Raw genomic sequence first — 15,541 nt, 5'->3', positions numbered from 1 at the left:
TCCCCTTGAGATTTTACCCTCAATCCCCCAGAGCTCTTGGCCCAGCCCTGCCCAGGCTGGACAGCCACAGGGCTCTCTGGATTAGGCTGAAATGAATGCAGATATACAAATGAGCCCAGGTAGTGATTTGCATAATTTTATATCTCCCCCCTCCCCCCCCCCCCCCCCGTAGCCTTCATCAAGTTTGGCCCTACAACTCCTGTGGCTGGTGGATCTGGAAACCGCCAAAGGCCCTTTCCCACTTGGTGCCTCAGTTTCCCCTCCCCCACTGTGGCGGTTTAAACTGGGTGCTGTGGGGCAGGGACTGTCTCAGGGCATGTCTCCACTAGCAAGGTTAAAGCGCGGTGTCGTTAACGTGGCTGTGTAGTCGTGGCACCAGCGCTGGGGAAAAACCCCGCTCCAAGAGGGGAGCAGCTCCCCGCGCTGGGGCACTTCTTATGCTGCTGCTTTACAGCGCTGAGACTTGCAGCCCTTGGGTGGGGGGTTCACACCCCTGAGCGAGGAAGTTGCAGCGCTGTTAAAGTGGCAGCGTAGACCAGGCCTCACTGTGGGTCTGTGCAGTGGGTCGGGGGGGGGGTGTGTCTATATGCACACAAAAGAAGGCAACTTCTATGATGAACACACTATTCTGTGGGAGGGGGGTATCTGCATCTTTGACTGCTCCCAGCACTGTGAGAGGTGGGGCACCTAACCCAGGTTGGTGGGCACGTGGGGCGGCTCTGGGAGGGTGGGGCAGGGGAGTATGTGGGGCTGGTGGCTGCATCTCCACGCTGGACTAGCGATCTCGCTGTGGCATTATGTGCGGCTGTTCCCCAGCTGCCCTGCCCCAGAGGTGGCTGCATCTCAGTGCCAAGTGAGCTGTCCCTCTATGGTGTTATGTGCGGCTGTTCCCTGGCCGCCCTGCCCCAGAGGTGGCTGCATCTCAGTGCCAGGTGCGCTGTCCCTCTATGGTGTCATGTGCGGCTGTTCCCTGGCTGTCCTGCCCCAGAGGTGGCAGCATCTCAGTGCCAGGTGAGCTGTCCCTCTATGGTGTTATGTGCGGCTGTTCCCTGGCTATCCTGCCCCAGAGGTGGCTGCATCTCAGTGCCAGGAGAGCTGTCCCTCTATGGTGTTATGTGCGGCTGTTCCCTGGCTGCCCTGCCCCAGAGGTGGCTGCATCTCAGTGCCAGGTGAGCTGTCCCTCTATGGTGTTATGTGTGGCTGTTCCCCGGCTGCCCAACCCTAGAGGTGGCTGCATCTCAGGGCCCGGAGAGCCACCCTGTAGGTAACGCTGGGGAAGCCCTGTGGAGAGTCGAGGTAGCTGCGGGTGACAGGAGTGGGGGGAGCATGGCAGGGCCGGCTGGAGAGGTTGCCCCCTCCCCAGCCAGGCAGCTCCCCCCACCCCCCACCCCGAGCAGAGCCGCGTCTGACTCCCATTGGCCGCCGCCCTCCTCCATGCGCAGCGGAAAAAAAAAAAAAAAACCGCTTCCCGCCCGCTCCCTCCTTCGGCCGCTGCCGCATTCGCTCCTGCGACGGGAGAGAGCCGCGGCTGCAGCATGGCCACCCCCACCGAGGCACCCAGGCACGGTGAGCCCCTCCCCGGCCACCCGCACCAGGGGGCCTGAATCCCACGGTGCCCAGATCCTCCCTCTGCCTGCGGTGCCCGACTCCCCTCTGCCCGCAGTGCCCGACTCCCCTCTGCCCGCGGTGCCCGACTCCCCTGCGCCCGTGGTGCCCGACTCCCCTGCGCCCGTGGTGCCCGACTCCCCTCTGCCCGCGGTGCCTGATTCCCCTGTGCCCGCGGTGCCTGATTCCCCTGCGCCCGCGGTGCCCGACTCCCCTCTGCCCGCGGTGCCCGACTCCCCTGCGCCCGCAGTGCCCGACTCCCCTCTGCCCACGGTGCCCGAATCCCCTGCGCCCATGGTGCCTGATTCCCCTCTGCCCACAGTGCCTCATTCCCCTGTGCCCAGGGTGCCCTGTTTCCCTCTGCTGAAAGTGCCCAATTACCCCTGCACCCACGGTGCCCAACTCCCCCTGCTCCCATGGTGCCTGATTCCCCCTGCTCCCACAGTGCCCGAATCTGCTGCATCCACAAAGCCCGAATCCCCCCTTCATCCCTGGTGCTGAAGCCGGGACCGCAGGACTGCTGCGCTCATGCAGCCTGAGTCCCTGGCATTGCAGCCCTTTGCCTGCCCCCCTGCTCCCAGTGGTGCCCAACCCCTGGCATCCCACCCCCCTCTCCCTGAAGAGCCACCCCACCACATCAGACTCACCCCCCAATGTCCAGAGTGCCGGGCTGCTGCCCAAGGTCCCTTCCCCCCCATCCTCGCCATGCCAGCTCCCTGGCTGGGCACACGGCTCTGCCCCAAGGGGCTGATGGACAGAGGGAAGGTGTGTGCCGGGGGGAGGAGGGATGGAGGGATGGATTCAGGGCTGGATGGAGGGAAGGATAGAGGGATGGATACAGGGCTGGGTGGAGGGATGGATTCAGGGCTGGGTGGAGGGATGGATTCAGGGCTGGTCGGAGGGAGGGATGGAGGGATGGATACAGGGCTGGATGGATGGAGAGATAGAGAGATGGATACAGGGCTGGATGGAGGGATGGATTCAGGGCTGGATGGAGGGATGGATACAGGGCTGGTCGGAGGGAGGGATGGAGGGATGGATACAGGGCTGGATGGATGGAGAGATAGAGAGATGGATACAGGGCTGGATGGAGGGATGGATTCAGGGGTGGAGGGAGGAATGGATGGAGGGATGGATACAGGGCTGGACAAAGGGAGGGATGGATACAGGGTTGGATGGAGGGAGGGATAGAGGGATAGATACAGGGCTGGATGGAGGGATGGATGGATACAAGGCTGGATGGATGGAGGGATGGATTCAGGGATGGAGGGAGGAATGGCTGGAGGGATGGATACAAGGCTGGCTGGCTGGAGGGATGGATTCAGGGCTGGGTGGATGGAGGGATGGATTCAGGGATGGAGGGAAGGATAGAGGGATGGATACAGGGCTGGGTGGAGGTATGGTTACAGGGCTGGTCGGAGAGAGGGATGGAGGGATGGATACAGGGCTGGATGGATGGAGGCATAGAGGGATGGATACAGGGTTGGATGGAGGGATGGATTCAGGGGTGGCAGGAGGGATGGATGGAGGGATGGATACAGGGCTGGACAGAGGGAGGGATGGATACAGGGCTGGATGGAGGGAGGGATAGAGGGATAGATACAGGGCTGGATGGAGGGATTGATGGATACAAGGCTGGATGGATGGAGGCATGAATTCAGGGCTGGATGGAGGGAGGGATGGAGGGATGGATACAGGGCTGGACGGAGGGCTGGATGGAGGGATGGATACAGGGCTGGATGGAGGGATGGATACAGGGATGGATGGAGGGAAGGATAGAGGGATGGATACAGGGCTGGATACAGGGTTGGATGGAGGGATGGATGGATACAGGGCTGGATGGATGGAGGCATGGATTCAGGGCTGGATGGAGGGAGGGATGGAGGGATGGATTCAGGGATGGAGGGAGGAATGGATGGAGGGATGGATACAAGGCTGGTTGGCTGGAGGGATGGATTCAGGGATGGAGGGATGGAGGGAGGGATGGATTCAGGGCTGGACGGATGGAGGGATGAATACAGGGCAGGACGGATGGAGGGATGGATTCAGGGCTGGCTGGCTCCGGGACGCTCACAGCTCCAGACATAGCTGGGAAGTAGCTGCCACACACAGGAAGGGAGAGGGGCCGCAGATCAGCTTCGGGGAGGCAGCGGCAGGGGGGTGGTGTCTGGGGGAAGCAGGTAGCTGTAGGGAGGGGGGAGTCAGGGGGGGCCTGGGGAGCAGGGAGCTGTGGGGCAGGGGGGGCCTGGGGGAGCAGGGAGCTGTGGGGAGGGGGGCAGTTGGGGGGGCCTGGGGGAGCAGGGAGCTGTGGGGGGGGGACCTGGGGGAGGAGGGAGCTGTGGGGCTACGACTCCCGGCTCCCCGTTTACCAGAGGCTGCGGGAGTGACCGGGACAGGAACTGGGAGCCCTCGTGCAGTGTGTGTGTGTGTCCCATGTGTATGCAGTGCAGTGTGTTTTGAGGCATAAGGCGTATGTTGTGTTAGTGTATGTGGTGTGAATGTGTGTGCGGTTAAGTGTGTATGTGTGTGTTGTGTCAGTGTATATGGTGTAAGGTTGTGTAGGGAAGTGCACTCTGTCTGTCCCTTTCCCCTGCAGTCCCCATGGAGTTACTGCAGATAGGGTGGGCTGTGTGTGTGAGTGCAGGGGTGGGTGTGTGTGCGTGCACGTGCACGTGCATGTTCAGGGTGTAACTGAGTGTGGGGTGGGTTCCCATCACACAGCCCAGTACTCTCACGGCAGCCTTACTCAGGCTGCAATGGTGTGTGATTGTCGGGCTGTGAAAGAATCTCTCGCTACCCCATGTCCTTTGTGGGTGTGGGGCTGTGTGTGCATGCGTGTGTAGGCACACGCTGTGGGATGTTTGTGGGGCTCGGTGTCGGGTTGCGAGGGCCTGACAATTTGTATGGGTGTGTGAATTTTTGCAAGGGTATGGCAGTGTGTATGCTGGGTCACAATGAGTGTGGCCACGTGAGAGTGTGATTGTGTGTATGTTTGGGGGTGTATTGGGTTGTGAGGGGGTGACAGTGTAAGTGCTATAGTGTGTGTGTGGAAGGCTGCCTAGGGGCAGCAGTGTGCCTGACTCCAAGGGACTGGCTTTTAGGTGTTGTCTGGGGGTACAGTGTGCCTGTCCGCCCCCCGGCCCCTCGGCAGGTGTGCAGTGGGCTGGTGTGTTGGGGTTGTGTGTGCGCAGTGGGGTGTTGTGCAAGGGGGGTACTGAAGGGGTTTTGTGGGCTGTGTCGCACGGGGTGTTGTGTAGTGCACTGTGTGGTGTGCGTGTGCACTGTGGTGTGTAGCCACTCTCCCTTGTGGGTGTGGGATTGAGGGCTGCCCCCGGGGAGGGAGCAAATGGGGGGGGCCAGGGGTGTGTGTACTGCGAGTGTGCGCTGGGTGTCTGGGGGGGCAGCGGGGGCCTACGGGGTTTGTGTGCCTCGGGGCCGGGCTCTGGCGTGGGGAGTTCGTGCTGGCTGGGCTGTGGCTCTGCGGCTGGCTGCGCTGCCAAGAATCCCCCCCCCCCCCGGGTCTGCGTCCGGCTCTGTGTGTGTGTGTGTGTGTGCGCTCTATGCAGTGGGTGTGTTCCATTCTGTGCAGTGTGTGTGTCTTAGGGATGTAAATAGCGTTTAAAAAGTGAACCATTTAAATGAGTAAAATGTCTGTTTAAACAGTTAACTGATTAAAAGGAGAGGGGCTGGGGTCAGGTTCAGCCGCCGGTGCGGCTGGGGCTGGGGTCAGCCGGCTGGCTGGTGTGGGGCTGCTGGGGTCGGCGGGCTAGTTGGCCGGCGTGGGGCCGTTGGAGTTGGTGGGCAGGTCAGTCGCTGTGGGCTGCGGGGGTCGGTGGGCTGGTTGGCTGGCATGGGGCTGCGGGGGTCGGCGGGCCGGTTGTCCGGCATGAGGTGGGCTGGTTGTTTGGCGTGGGGCTGCGGGGGTTGGCGGGCCGGTTGTTTGGCGTGGGGCTGCGGGGGTCGACGGGCTGGTTGTTTGGCGTGGGGCTGCGGGGGTTGGCGGGCCGGTTGGTTGGCGTGGGGCTGCGGGGGTCGACGGGCTGGTTGTTTGGCGTGGGGCTGCGGGGGTTGGCGGGCCGGTTGGTTGGCGTGGGGCTGCTGGGGTCCGTGGGCCGGTTGGTTGGCGTGGGGCTGCGGGGGTCGTGGCCGGTTGGTTGGCGTGGGGCTGCGGGGGTCTGTGGGCCGGTTGGTTGGCGTGGGGCTGCGGGGGTCTGCGGGCCGGTTGGTTGGCGTGGGTCTGCGGGGGTCGGCTGGCCGGTTGGTTGGCGTGGGGCTGCGGGGGTCGACGGGCTGGTTGGTTGGCGTGGGGCTGCGGGGGTCGTCGGGCCGGTTGGTTGGCGTGGGGCTGCGGGGGTCTGTGGGCCGGTTGGTTGGCGTGGGGCTGCGGGGGTCGTGGCCGGTTGGTTGGCGTGGGGCTGCGGGGGTCTGCGGGCCGGTTGGTTGGCGTGGGTCTGCGGGGGTCGGCTGGCCGGTTGGTTGGCGTGGGTCTGCGGGGGTCGGCTGGCCGGTTGGTTGGCGTGGGGCTGCGGGGGTCGTCGGGCCGGTTGGTTGGCGTGGGGCTGCGGGGGTCTGTGGGCTGGTTGGTTGGCGTGGGGCTGCGGGGGTCGCTGGCCGGTTGGTTGGCGTGGGGCTGCGGGGGTCTGCGGGCCGGTTGGTTGGCGTGGGGCTGCGGGGGTCTGCGGGCCAGTTGGTTGGCGTGGGTCTGCGGGGGTCGGCTGGCCGGTTGGTTGGCGTGGGGCTGCGGGGGTCGTCGGGCCGGTTGGTTGGCGTGGGTCTGCGGGGGTCGGCTGGCCGGTTGGTTGGCGTGGGGCTGCGGGGGTCGTCGGGCCGGTTGGTTGGCGTGGGGCTGCGGGGGTCGTCGGGCCGGTTGGTTGGCGTGGGGCTGCGGGGGTCTGTGGGCCGGTTGGTTGGCGTGGGGCTGCGGGGGTCTGCGGGCCGGTTGGTTGGCGTGGGGCTGCGGGGGTCTGCGGGCCGGTTGGTTGGCGTGGGGCTGCGGGGGTCTGCGGGCCGGTTGGTTGGCGTGGGTCTGCGGGGGTCGGCTGGCCGGTTGGTTGGCGTGGGGCTGCGGGGGTCGCTGGCCGGTTGGTTGGCGTGGGGCTGCTGGGGTCCGTGGGCCGGTTGGTTGGCGTGGGGCTGCGGGGGTCTGTGGGCCGGTTGGTTGGCGTGGGGCTGCGGGGGTCTGCGGGCCGGTTGGTTGGCGTGGGGCTGCGGGGGTCGGCTGGCCGGTTGGTTGGCGTGGGGCTGCGGGGGTCGTCGGGCCGGTTGGTTGGCGTGGGGCTGCGGGGGTCGGCTGGCCGGTTGGTTGGCGTGGGGCTGCGGGGGTCGTCGGGCCGGTTGGTTGGCCAGCCCAGGGGTTAATGACGGTTAAGGCGGGTTAACCTGTTAACATTTTACACCCCTAGTGTGGGTGTCCACTCTATGCAGTGCGTTTGTGTGCTCCACTCTGTGCAGTGTGTTGTCTGTGCAGGGGGTGTGTGTGTGTTACGCCCAGCGTAGCCGTGCTCCGTGAGCTCTGGGTGCTTTGAATCTGGTGGGCAGTTCAAGTTAACAGTTCAGCTCTAATGCAGCTATAGTGTTGATTACACACACACACATTCAGACTGCCCCACAACAGCATCAACCCTGCACTCACACACACTGCACACCCTCACCATGACCCCAGCAGTCTCTCCAGCCTCTCACACTCACCCCCTCCAGTTGTGCACTGATAAGCCAGCGCAGCACTCTGAGTGTTGTGTGTGTGTCTGTGCAAGCTGTGTGTGTGTGTGTGTAGCAGCTGAGCAGCACAGGGCTCTGTGGGCATCTACACTGTTGTCACTAGGCTTCAGGATTAACACCCTCTTGAGATGAACAGAAGAGTCCATCCCTCTCCCAGCAATGTGTGTAGGCTCTCGGCAGACTCAGGCAGCATTGCTGGATCAGTTGTACTGGGGGGCAGCTCCCCCCGTCTCCCAGCGACGGGCGAGAGCTCTGGCAGCATCTGGGCTGAGGGAGCTCGCCCGGCGGCTGACCTGCCACTGGGCGAGAGCGTGGCTGGTTTGCTTGCAGAGCCCCCCAGCTGCTGAGCCTGCTGCCTAAATTGGGGCAGCAGTTAGACGGGAGTGAACAGGAAATCCCACTGAGCCACAATACGGGGACAGGGAATTACCCCTGGCAGTCAGTGCTGACCCCAATGGCCCAGCGCTGTGCTAGGGAGCACCGTGCTGCGGAGAGAGGGGTGGGGGGGCTCAGTGGGGGGTACCGTGCTGTGGGGGTAGGGAGTCAGCAGGGGACACTGTGATGTAGGGAGCAGGGCGGGGGCTCAGCAGGGGGCGCTGTGATGCAGGGAGCAGGGGGCTCAGCGGGGGGCACTGTGCTGTGGGAGTAGGGAGTCAGCAGGGGGCGCTGTGATGCAGGGAGCAGGGGGCTCAGCGGGGGTCACTGTGCTCTGGGGGTAGGGAGTCAGCAGGGAGCAGGGCGGGGGCTCAGCGGGGGGCGCTGTGTTGCAGGGAGCAGGGGGTTCAGCGGGGGGCACTGTGCTGTGGGAGTAGGGAGTCAGCAGGGGGCGCTGTGATGCAGGGAGCAGGGCGGGGGCTCAGCGGGGGGCGCTGTGATGCAGGGAGCAGGGCGGGGGCTCAGTGGTGGGCGCTGTGTTGCAGGGAGCAGGGGGTTCAGTGGGGGGCACTGTGCTGTGGGAGTAGGGAGTCAGCAGGGGGCGCTGTGATGCAGGGAGCAGGGCGGGGGCTCAGCGGGGGGCGCTGTGATGCAGGGAGCAGGGCGGGGGCTCAGCGGGGGGCGCTGTGATGCAGGGAGCAGGGGGTTCAGCAGGGGGCACTGTGCTGTGGGAGTAGGGAGTCAGCAGGGGGCGCTGTGATGCAGGGAGCAGGGCGGGGGCTCAGCGGGGGGCGCTGTGATGCAGGGAGCAGGGCGGGGGCTCAGCGGGGGGCGCTGTGATGCAGGGAGCAGGGCGGGGGCTCAGCAGGGGGTGCTGTGATGCAGGGATGCTCCCCCCGCACAGTCATTGCTGACCTCATGGATCTAGGGCTGAGGTGGACTTGGGGAGAGTCAACCAATGGCCAGAAGATGGGGGTGGGGAAAGAGACCCAGAGGTGGGGTGGGGAGTGGGGGACAGCAGAGGCGGCCCAGGGTTGGGGGGCAGGGCTCAGAGCCTCCCAGGGGTGGGTAGAATCATGGCCAGTCTCTGTCTTACCCCCATCCTGAGGTTGAGCCCTAATATTGGGGTTGCTAGGACACAGCCCATGCAGGGGTGGGGGGACCAGGAGGGCAGAGTGGGTGCGTGTTGGGGGGCACTCCCTGCCGGTCTCCATCTGTCTGTCTGTGCCCAGCCCTCGATTCCCTGGCCAGGTGCCAGAGCCGGGAACCTCCCCAGATACCCCGACGCGGATCCCTCTGCCGGGACCCAGGGCTGGGAGAGCAGGGGGCTGCCGGTCACCGGCAGGGCCGTGCCAGGGCTGGTTTCCGCAGGTGGTGGCTGGGTGCCAGGTCCCCGGTTCCCTCCCTGCTCCCCCCCCACCCGCCCTGGCAGCCAGCTGAGGATGCAGACTCCTGATGTGCTTGTTTCCATGGCAACCCCCCATGGCCTGCATTGGGGTTTGCATTATTCATCCTGCAGGGCCACCCCAACAGACAGCGCTGCAGGGAGCAGGGCGGGGGCTCAGTGGGGGGCGCTGTGCTGTGGGGAGCAGGGCAGGGGGCTCGCTGGGGGCGCTGGGCTGCAGAGAGCGGGGCGGGGGCTCAGTGGGGGGCGCTGTGCTGTGGGGAGCAGGGCAGGGAGCTCGCTGGGGCGCTGGGCTGCAGGGAGTGGGGCGGGGGCTCAGTGGGAAGCGCTGTGCTGTGGGGAGCAGGGCAGGGGGCTCGCTGGGGGCGCTGGGCTGCAGAGAGCGGGGCGGGGGCTCAGTGGGGGGCGCTGTGCTGTGGGGAGCAGGGCAGGGGGCTCGCTGGGGGTGCTGGGCTGCAGAGAGCGGGGCGGGGGCACAGTGGGGGGCGCTGTGCTGTGGGGAGCAGGGCAGGGAGCTCGCTGGGGCGCTGGGCTGCAGGGAGTGGGGCGGGGGCTCAGTGGGGAGCGCTGTGCTGTGGGGAGCAGGGCAGGGGGCTCGCTGGGGGCGCTGGGCTGCTGACCTGTCCTGGATTCTTGATGTCTTCACTCAGTGCAAGACATTTTCGCCAAGGCTGGGGGAGGCAGGCGCGAACCAGGGTGGGAGCCCTGGCCCGGGTTAAGGGCTTCGCAAGGGGTTTCCTCTGCCCTGCAGCAATGATCCTGCTGCTGCGAATGACATGGGAGTCTCTGTCCCTCCCTATCTCAAACTCCTGTGCGGTGTTATGTGCAGCTGTTCCCCGGCTGCCCCACCCCAGAGGTGGCTGCATCTCAGGGCCGGGTGAGCTCTCTCCGGGGCTGGGGTAGCTCAGGGGTTCGTCTTTCTCTCTCTTCTCTCTCCAGATGGCCACGGACACCGGGATCCCTTCTCCTACGGTGAGTGGGGCCACCCGTGTGGCTGCCCCGTGGGCTGATGTGAGGGGGCCGGAGTTGTCCCCGTTTGTGTCTCCACATGTCTGGTCCCCAATTTGGGGGGCACTGCCTAACAGGGATCCTCCGTGGTGTCCCCTGGCCCAGCTCCCATCTGGGGTGTCTGCTGGAACATGGGGCCTCACTAGAGCTGGTGGGAGCTGGGGGGCCAGGGGGTAGCGGGCTGGGGCGGGGGGCTGTGGGGCTGGGGCGAGTGGCTGTGGGGTTGTCTGTCTCTGACCCCCCCTCTCCTCCCAGACTACGACACCCTGCGCGTGGTCGGCCTTGTCCTGGCCATTGTCATGTTCGTGGTGGGCATCCTGACAGCGCTGAGTGAGTGATCCTCCGTCTGGCCCCTCAACCCCCCCCAAACTCCCCTGTATGGCCCCGTAACACCCCATAACACCTCAGCAGGCCCTAGAACCCTTCTGAACCCCCAGCTGGCCCCCCAACCCCTTCAGCAGGGCCCCCAACCCCCCAGCCCCCCCATAACCCCTCCAACCACCCAGCAGGCCCCCCACCCCCCAAACTCCTCCGAACACCCCATAACCCCCCAACCCCCCCAGCAGGCTCCTGAAGCCCCCCAAACTCCCCTGGCCAGCCCCATAATGTCCCTAACCCCTCCCAGCCAGCTCCATAACCCCCCCAACCACCCAGCAGGCCCCCCAAACTCCCCCGGGTGGCCCCTGAACTCCCCCGGGTGGCCCCTGAACCCCCCAGAAGCCCCCCGAGCCCCCCAAACAGTCCAGCAGGCCCCAGAACCCACCTGAACCCCCCAGCAGGCCCCTCAAACCCCAAACTCCCTCACCCGGCCCCATAACCCCCCGAAACTCCCACAGCTGGCCCCTGAAACCACCAGCAGGCCCCGAACTCCCCAAACTCCCCCAGCTGGCCCCCAACCCCTCCCAAGCCCCACAGCAGGCCCCCCAACCCCGAAAACTCCCCCAGCCATCCCCATATCCCCTCAAACTCCCCTGGCTGGCTCCCGAACCGCCTCAAACCGCCCAGCAGACCTCCAACATCCAAGTCCCCTGTCTGGCCACTAAACTCCAGCCAGCCGCCACCCCCGAATCCTGACGGCCAGCCCTGCAAACCCCTGAACCCCAACCCCGCAACTGGCCCCACAACCCCTCTGAATTCTCCCAGCTGACCCCCTTCCTCCTGGCCAGCCCTCAACCCCGAACCCCATCCCCCAGCTGGCCCCCCAAGCCCCTGAGCTCCCGGCTGGCTCCTATCCCCCGCAAGCCAACCCTCCACCCCCGAACTCCCCCGGCTAGGCCCCCAACCCTCCCAAGAGCCCTGGCTTGCCCCTAAAACCCTCAGCCAAACCCAAATCCCACACCCCGCCGGCCGGCCGGCCGGCCGGCCCCCAGTCCTCTGCCCCCAAACTCCCCCGGCTGGACCCCTAGCCCCTCTAACCTCTGGGCATCCCCTCAAACCATCCCTGAACACCAAACCCCCCCGGCCAGCCCCTCGAACTCCCCATAACACTGAAACCCCCCAGCTGGCCACTCGAACCCCCAAAACATGGAAACCCCACCCCAGCCTGCCTGCCAACCCTGCCCCCGAGCTTCCCGGCCAGCCTCTAAACCCCCTAGCCAGCCCTCCACCCCGAATCCCAGTGTCCGGCTCCACAGCCCCCGTGACTCTTGAACCCCCCAGCCAGCCCCCCACTCCCCGGCCAGTTTCCTGCCCCCAAACTCCCCTGGCTGGTCCCCCAAGCCCCCAAACCCCTGGCCAGCCCCTAACCCCACCTCCAAACTTCACTGGCTGCCCCCTGAACCCCCTCGGCCAGCGCCCCAATCCCCCATGAACCCTGAACCCCTCAGCTGGCCCTAAACCCCCTGGCCAGTTCCCCGCCCTCTGAACCCCTCTGATCGGCCTCCCAAACCTCCCAGAACCCACCCCCCCGGCCAGGCCCTTGCACCCCAAACTCCCTGGCTGGTTCCCCGAACTCCCAAAGCTGGCCCCTCAGCCAGCCACCTGTACCCCAAACCTCCCTGGTCAGGCCCCCTGTGCCCCAGAGCCACCCCCCAGCCAGCCCTTACCTGCCCCCCTGAACTTCACCCTATCCCACACAACTACTCCCTCCACCGCTTCCCCTTTGGTCTCCTGCCCCATCATCTGCCCCCAAATCCCTCCTGTCCCCAGCTGCTCCCCCTTACTCTCTCTCTCTCTTCCCTGCAGGTAAGAAATTCAAATGTAAAAAGTCCGACTCCAGGTAGGTGCTGCACACCCCCCCCCGCCCCCCGCTATAACTGCTCCCCTTGCTCCCTGGCCCCCTTGGCAGCCCCCCACTGCCTCCTGCTCTAACTACGCCCAGGGGCAGTTCCCCCCATTGTAACTGCCCCCCTTTGACCATGGGGCAGCTACCCACATTGTAATTGCCCCGGGCCCCTTGGAGAAGACCCCCACTGTCCCCCAGGGGCAGCTCCCCCACTCTAACTGCCTCCCAACCCCATCGGGCAGACCCCCACTTCCCCCCACTTTAGCTGCCCCCCACAGTCCCACCAGCCCTCCTTGACCTCCCCCCCCACAATTTACCTGTCTCCCCTTTTGTGTCCCCCCTCAGCCTGTCGGAGGCCAGGCAACCAGGAAAGACCCCAAGTAAGTGAAGGTCAGGGGGCTGTATGGGGGTGGGGGGTGTCCCTACTGCCCCCCCGGCTGGCATCAGACTGTCCTGTAGAGGGAGGGGTTGTCCCTCTGTTGGGGGAGGCCGGGGAGGGGGGTCAGGTGAGGCTCCCCCTCCAGATGCTGCTTTGTCTCCACTGGAGAAGGATGTTGCCAGGGATGTGGGGGCACCATGGTAACGCCATGGCAACGCCCTCCTGCAGCTGCTGAAGCATCTTCCCAGCTGGGGCTGGAGGTGAGGAGGAAGCTCCTGGACACTGGGGTCCCCTCAGGCCCTGATCTCCCCTGTCCCTCTCTCACTCCTCCCCCTCCCCCCGTTTCTCTTGCAGCTCCAGCAGGCAGCGCGTAGGCCTGGTGCCTGGAATGTAGCGCCCCCCTCTGGCTGGGGGGTGCAGACCCTGCAGCCCCCCCCTCGCCCAGGACAGCTCCAAGACCTCGGCTCCAGCGCCCGGCGACATCCGTGGGGGCAGGGAAGGGGGAACCCCGTTATCTGAGCCTCCGTCTTTTAGAACCTCTGCCTCCAATTGGTTGGCGAGCCCATTGCATGCTGGGAGCAGGCACCATATGCAGGGAGGGGGGGTCTCTTAGCCTCACTTGCCCCCCCCATCTTGACCCATTGGGTCCCCTTCACTTCCTGTCCCCCCCAGCGCATGTGACTCCCATGCCATTACTGCTTTGCTTACGGCACCCCCCTCCCCGCTGCATTGGGCGGGTGCTCCATGTGGGGGGACGGCCACACACCACCAAAACATCCTGCCAGGCCCAGACACAGGCCTCACCTGGGCCCGGGGCCCTGGGCCCTGGGCCAGCAGCTGGATGCTGACAGGGTGCTGCTTTCATGACGTGTTTTCAGCTGCCCCCAGGGGGCGCCACCCTGTGGCTGCCCCCCACACCCCCAAGCACGGGGCAGAGCAGATCCAGCGCTCAATAAACATGGGGTTGTTTCTTACTTTGTTATTCCGACTTTGTTATTCACCCCCATTGCCAATGCCCCTCACTCCCAACTTGCAGCCCCCTGCTAGCCCAGCCCTGGGCTCCCCCCATCCCCAGGTCTGCTGGTGCCCCTCACTCATGACCCCCACCCAGTGTAGTACTACAAGCCCAGTGCCGAGGTGAGGGGGAATCCCCAGCAGCCATCCGCGGTACAGGGTTTATGACACACAGAGCAGGACTGATCCCTTCCAGCAGAGGGCAGCAGGAAAACACACACATATAAGACGGTGCAGTTCTCTTTCTCATCTTTTCCACTGTGTGGGGTGCTCTTATCCTGGGGCAGCCTGTCTTCCACATGATGCCCACTCCCTGCGCTAGGTGCTGTATTTTCATCCTCCACATCTCAGTTCCATGTGTTCAGGACCATGCAAAGAAAGAATTGAGAAAGAACAGTGCAGCCACCTCTAGGGCGGTGCAGACTGGGAACAGTCACACGTAACATTGCATGGGGATGGCTTGCCTGGGGCTGAAGTGCAGCCACCCATGGGCGGCAGGTGAATCCTCCATTGGGGAGGCTAGCCCCCTGCCCCTTCCAGCCCCCCTCACCCACCAGAGCCAGAGGAATCCCAAGCCCCCCACCGCAGCACGAGGAGTCCCGTTCTGCCCCTGCCAGCTTCGGGGGAGAGGTGGAGTGAGGGCGGGAAGAGGAGCAGCATGGGCAGGGCTACGGGGGAAGAGCGGGATGTGGGAGTGGGGCTTCGGGCCAAGTGTGGGCTGGGCTGCGGCCTGGGTGCCCTTTCGCGGCAGCGCTCCAAACGCGGCAGGCCGGCGGCATGCCTCCAGAGGGAGGTGCGCCGCATCCTGTTGGGGGAGGCTTAGCCTCCCCTGGCCTATTATACCCACCACCCATGCAGCCACCTCTGGGGTGGGGCAGCGGAGGAACAGCCGCACATAACACCACATGGGGATGGCTTGCCCGGCGCTGAGATGCAGCCACCTCTGGCTGGGGACCAGCTGCACATAACGCCGCATGGGGACGGCTCACCTGGAGCACACTGTGGAGAACAGTGGCATTGTTCTCCAAGGTTATTCTTCAGGAGTTGAGCCGTTAGGTCCCAAGAGGGATCCACGGCTAAACGCAGGTTTCTGGGATGTGTGTGTGTGTGTGTGTGTGGGGGGGGGGGGGGGGCAGCTGACTGTCCCCAGCACTGACTGGGACTGTGAGGGGCGAATCTTCAGGGAAACCAAGCTGAGGACCTGCCCAGGAATAATGGAGAAGAATCTGGGACACAACCCTACACAGGGCGGGGCGAGGTGGAATGGGGAACGGGGCCTTTCCCCTCTGGCAGCGCCCGCTCCCCTCTGGCCCCATGTCTCTCGGCCACTTAGCGCCCCGGGGACAGGGTGGCCACTCAACTGGCCCCTTCAGACTGAGAGGGGGAGGAAAATCCGAACCTGGGGGCAGAGCTCTGAAAAAGGAAGACAGAGGCCCTATCCCAGCATGCCCCAGCCTTCCCAGCATGCATCAATGCAGAGTGGGACTCCCAAAATCCACCATGCCTCGAGCAGGACTCCCAGCATGCACCACGACCAGAGCAGAACTCCCAGCATGCACCAGGCCTGGAGTGGGACTCCCAGCGTGCACCATGATCAGAGCAGAGCTCCCAGCATGCACCAGGCTCAGAGCAGATCTCCCAGCATGCACTGGTCCTGGAGTGGTACTCCCAACATGCACTGGGGCTCACCACCAGCCTTGCCCTACCTCCTGTCCTGCTCCCATTCCTGAATCTCCCCCGCCTACCCAGGGCACATCCCAGTGGGTAGGCTCCTGCTGGGCAGCCCTCTGCTGTGTGGGGCTGGGTAGAGTCC

At 65.0% G+C, this 15,541-nt stretch overlaps 1 protein-coding gene across 1 annotated transcript; it reads left to right on the top strand.

Annotated features, from left to right (window-relative positions):
* Positions 1–105: 105 nt before the first annotated feature.
* LOC114018974 (FXYD domain-containing ion transport regulator 7) lies at positions 106–13,688 on the top strand. The gene is made up of 6 exons (XM_037882718.2): positions 106–1,566; positions 10,043–10,075; positions 10,367–10,441; positions 12,296–12,329; positions 12,681–12,715; positions 13,069–13,688. Exons 1-6 carry the CDS (start codon positions 1,536–1,538, stop codon positions 13,086–13,088), a joined length of 228 nt encoding a protein of 75 aa, XP_037738646.1. The 5' UTR covers positions 106–1,535; the 3' UTR covers positions 13,089–13,688.
* The last annotated feature ends 1,853 nt before the right edge of the window (positions 13,689–15,541 follow it).

This window comes from Chelonia mydas, chromosome 24 (assembly GCF_015237465.2).
Source record: "Chelonia mydas isolate rCheMyd1 chromosome 24, rCheMyd1.pri.v2, whole genome shotgun sequence".
Taxonomy (NCBI): domain Eukaryota; kingdom Metazoa; phylum Chordata; order Testudines; family Cheloniidae; genus Chelonia; species Chelonia mydas.
This window is presented reverse-complemented; position numbering and strand designations above follow the sequence as displayed.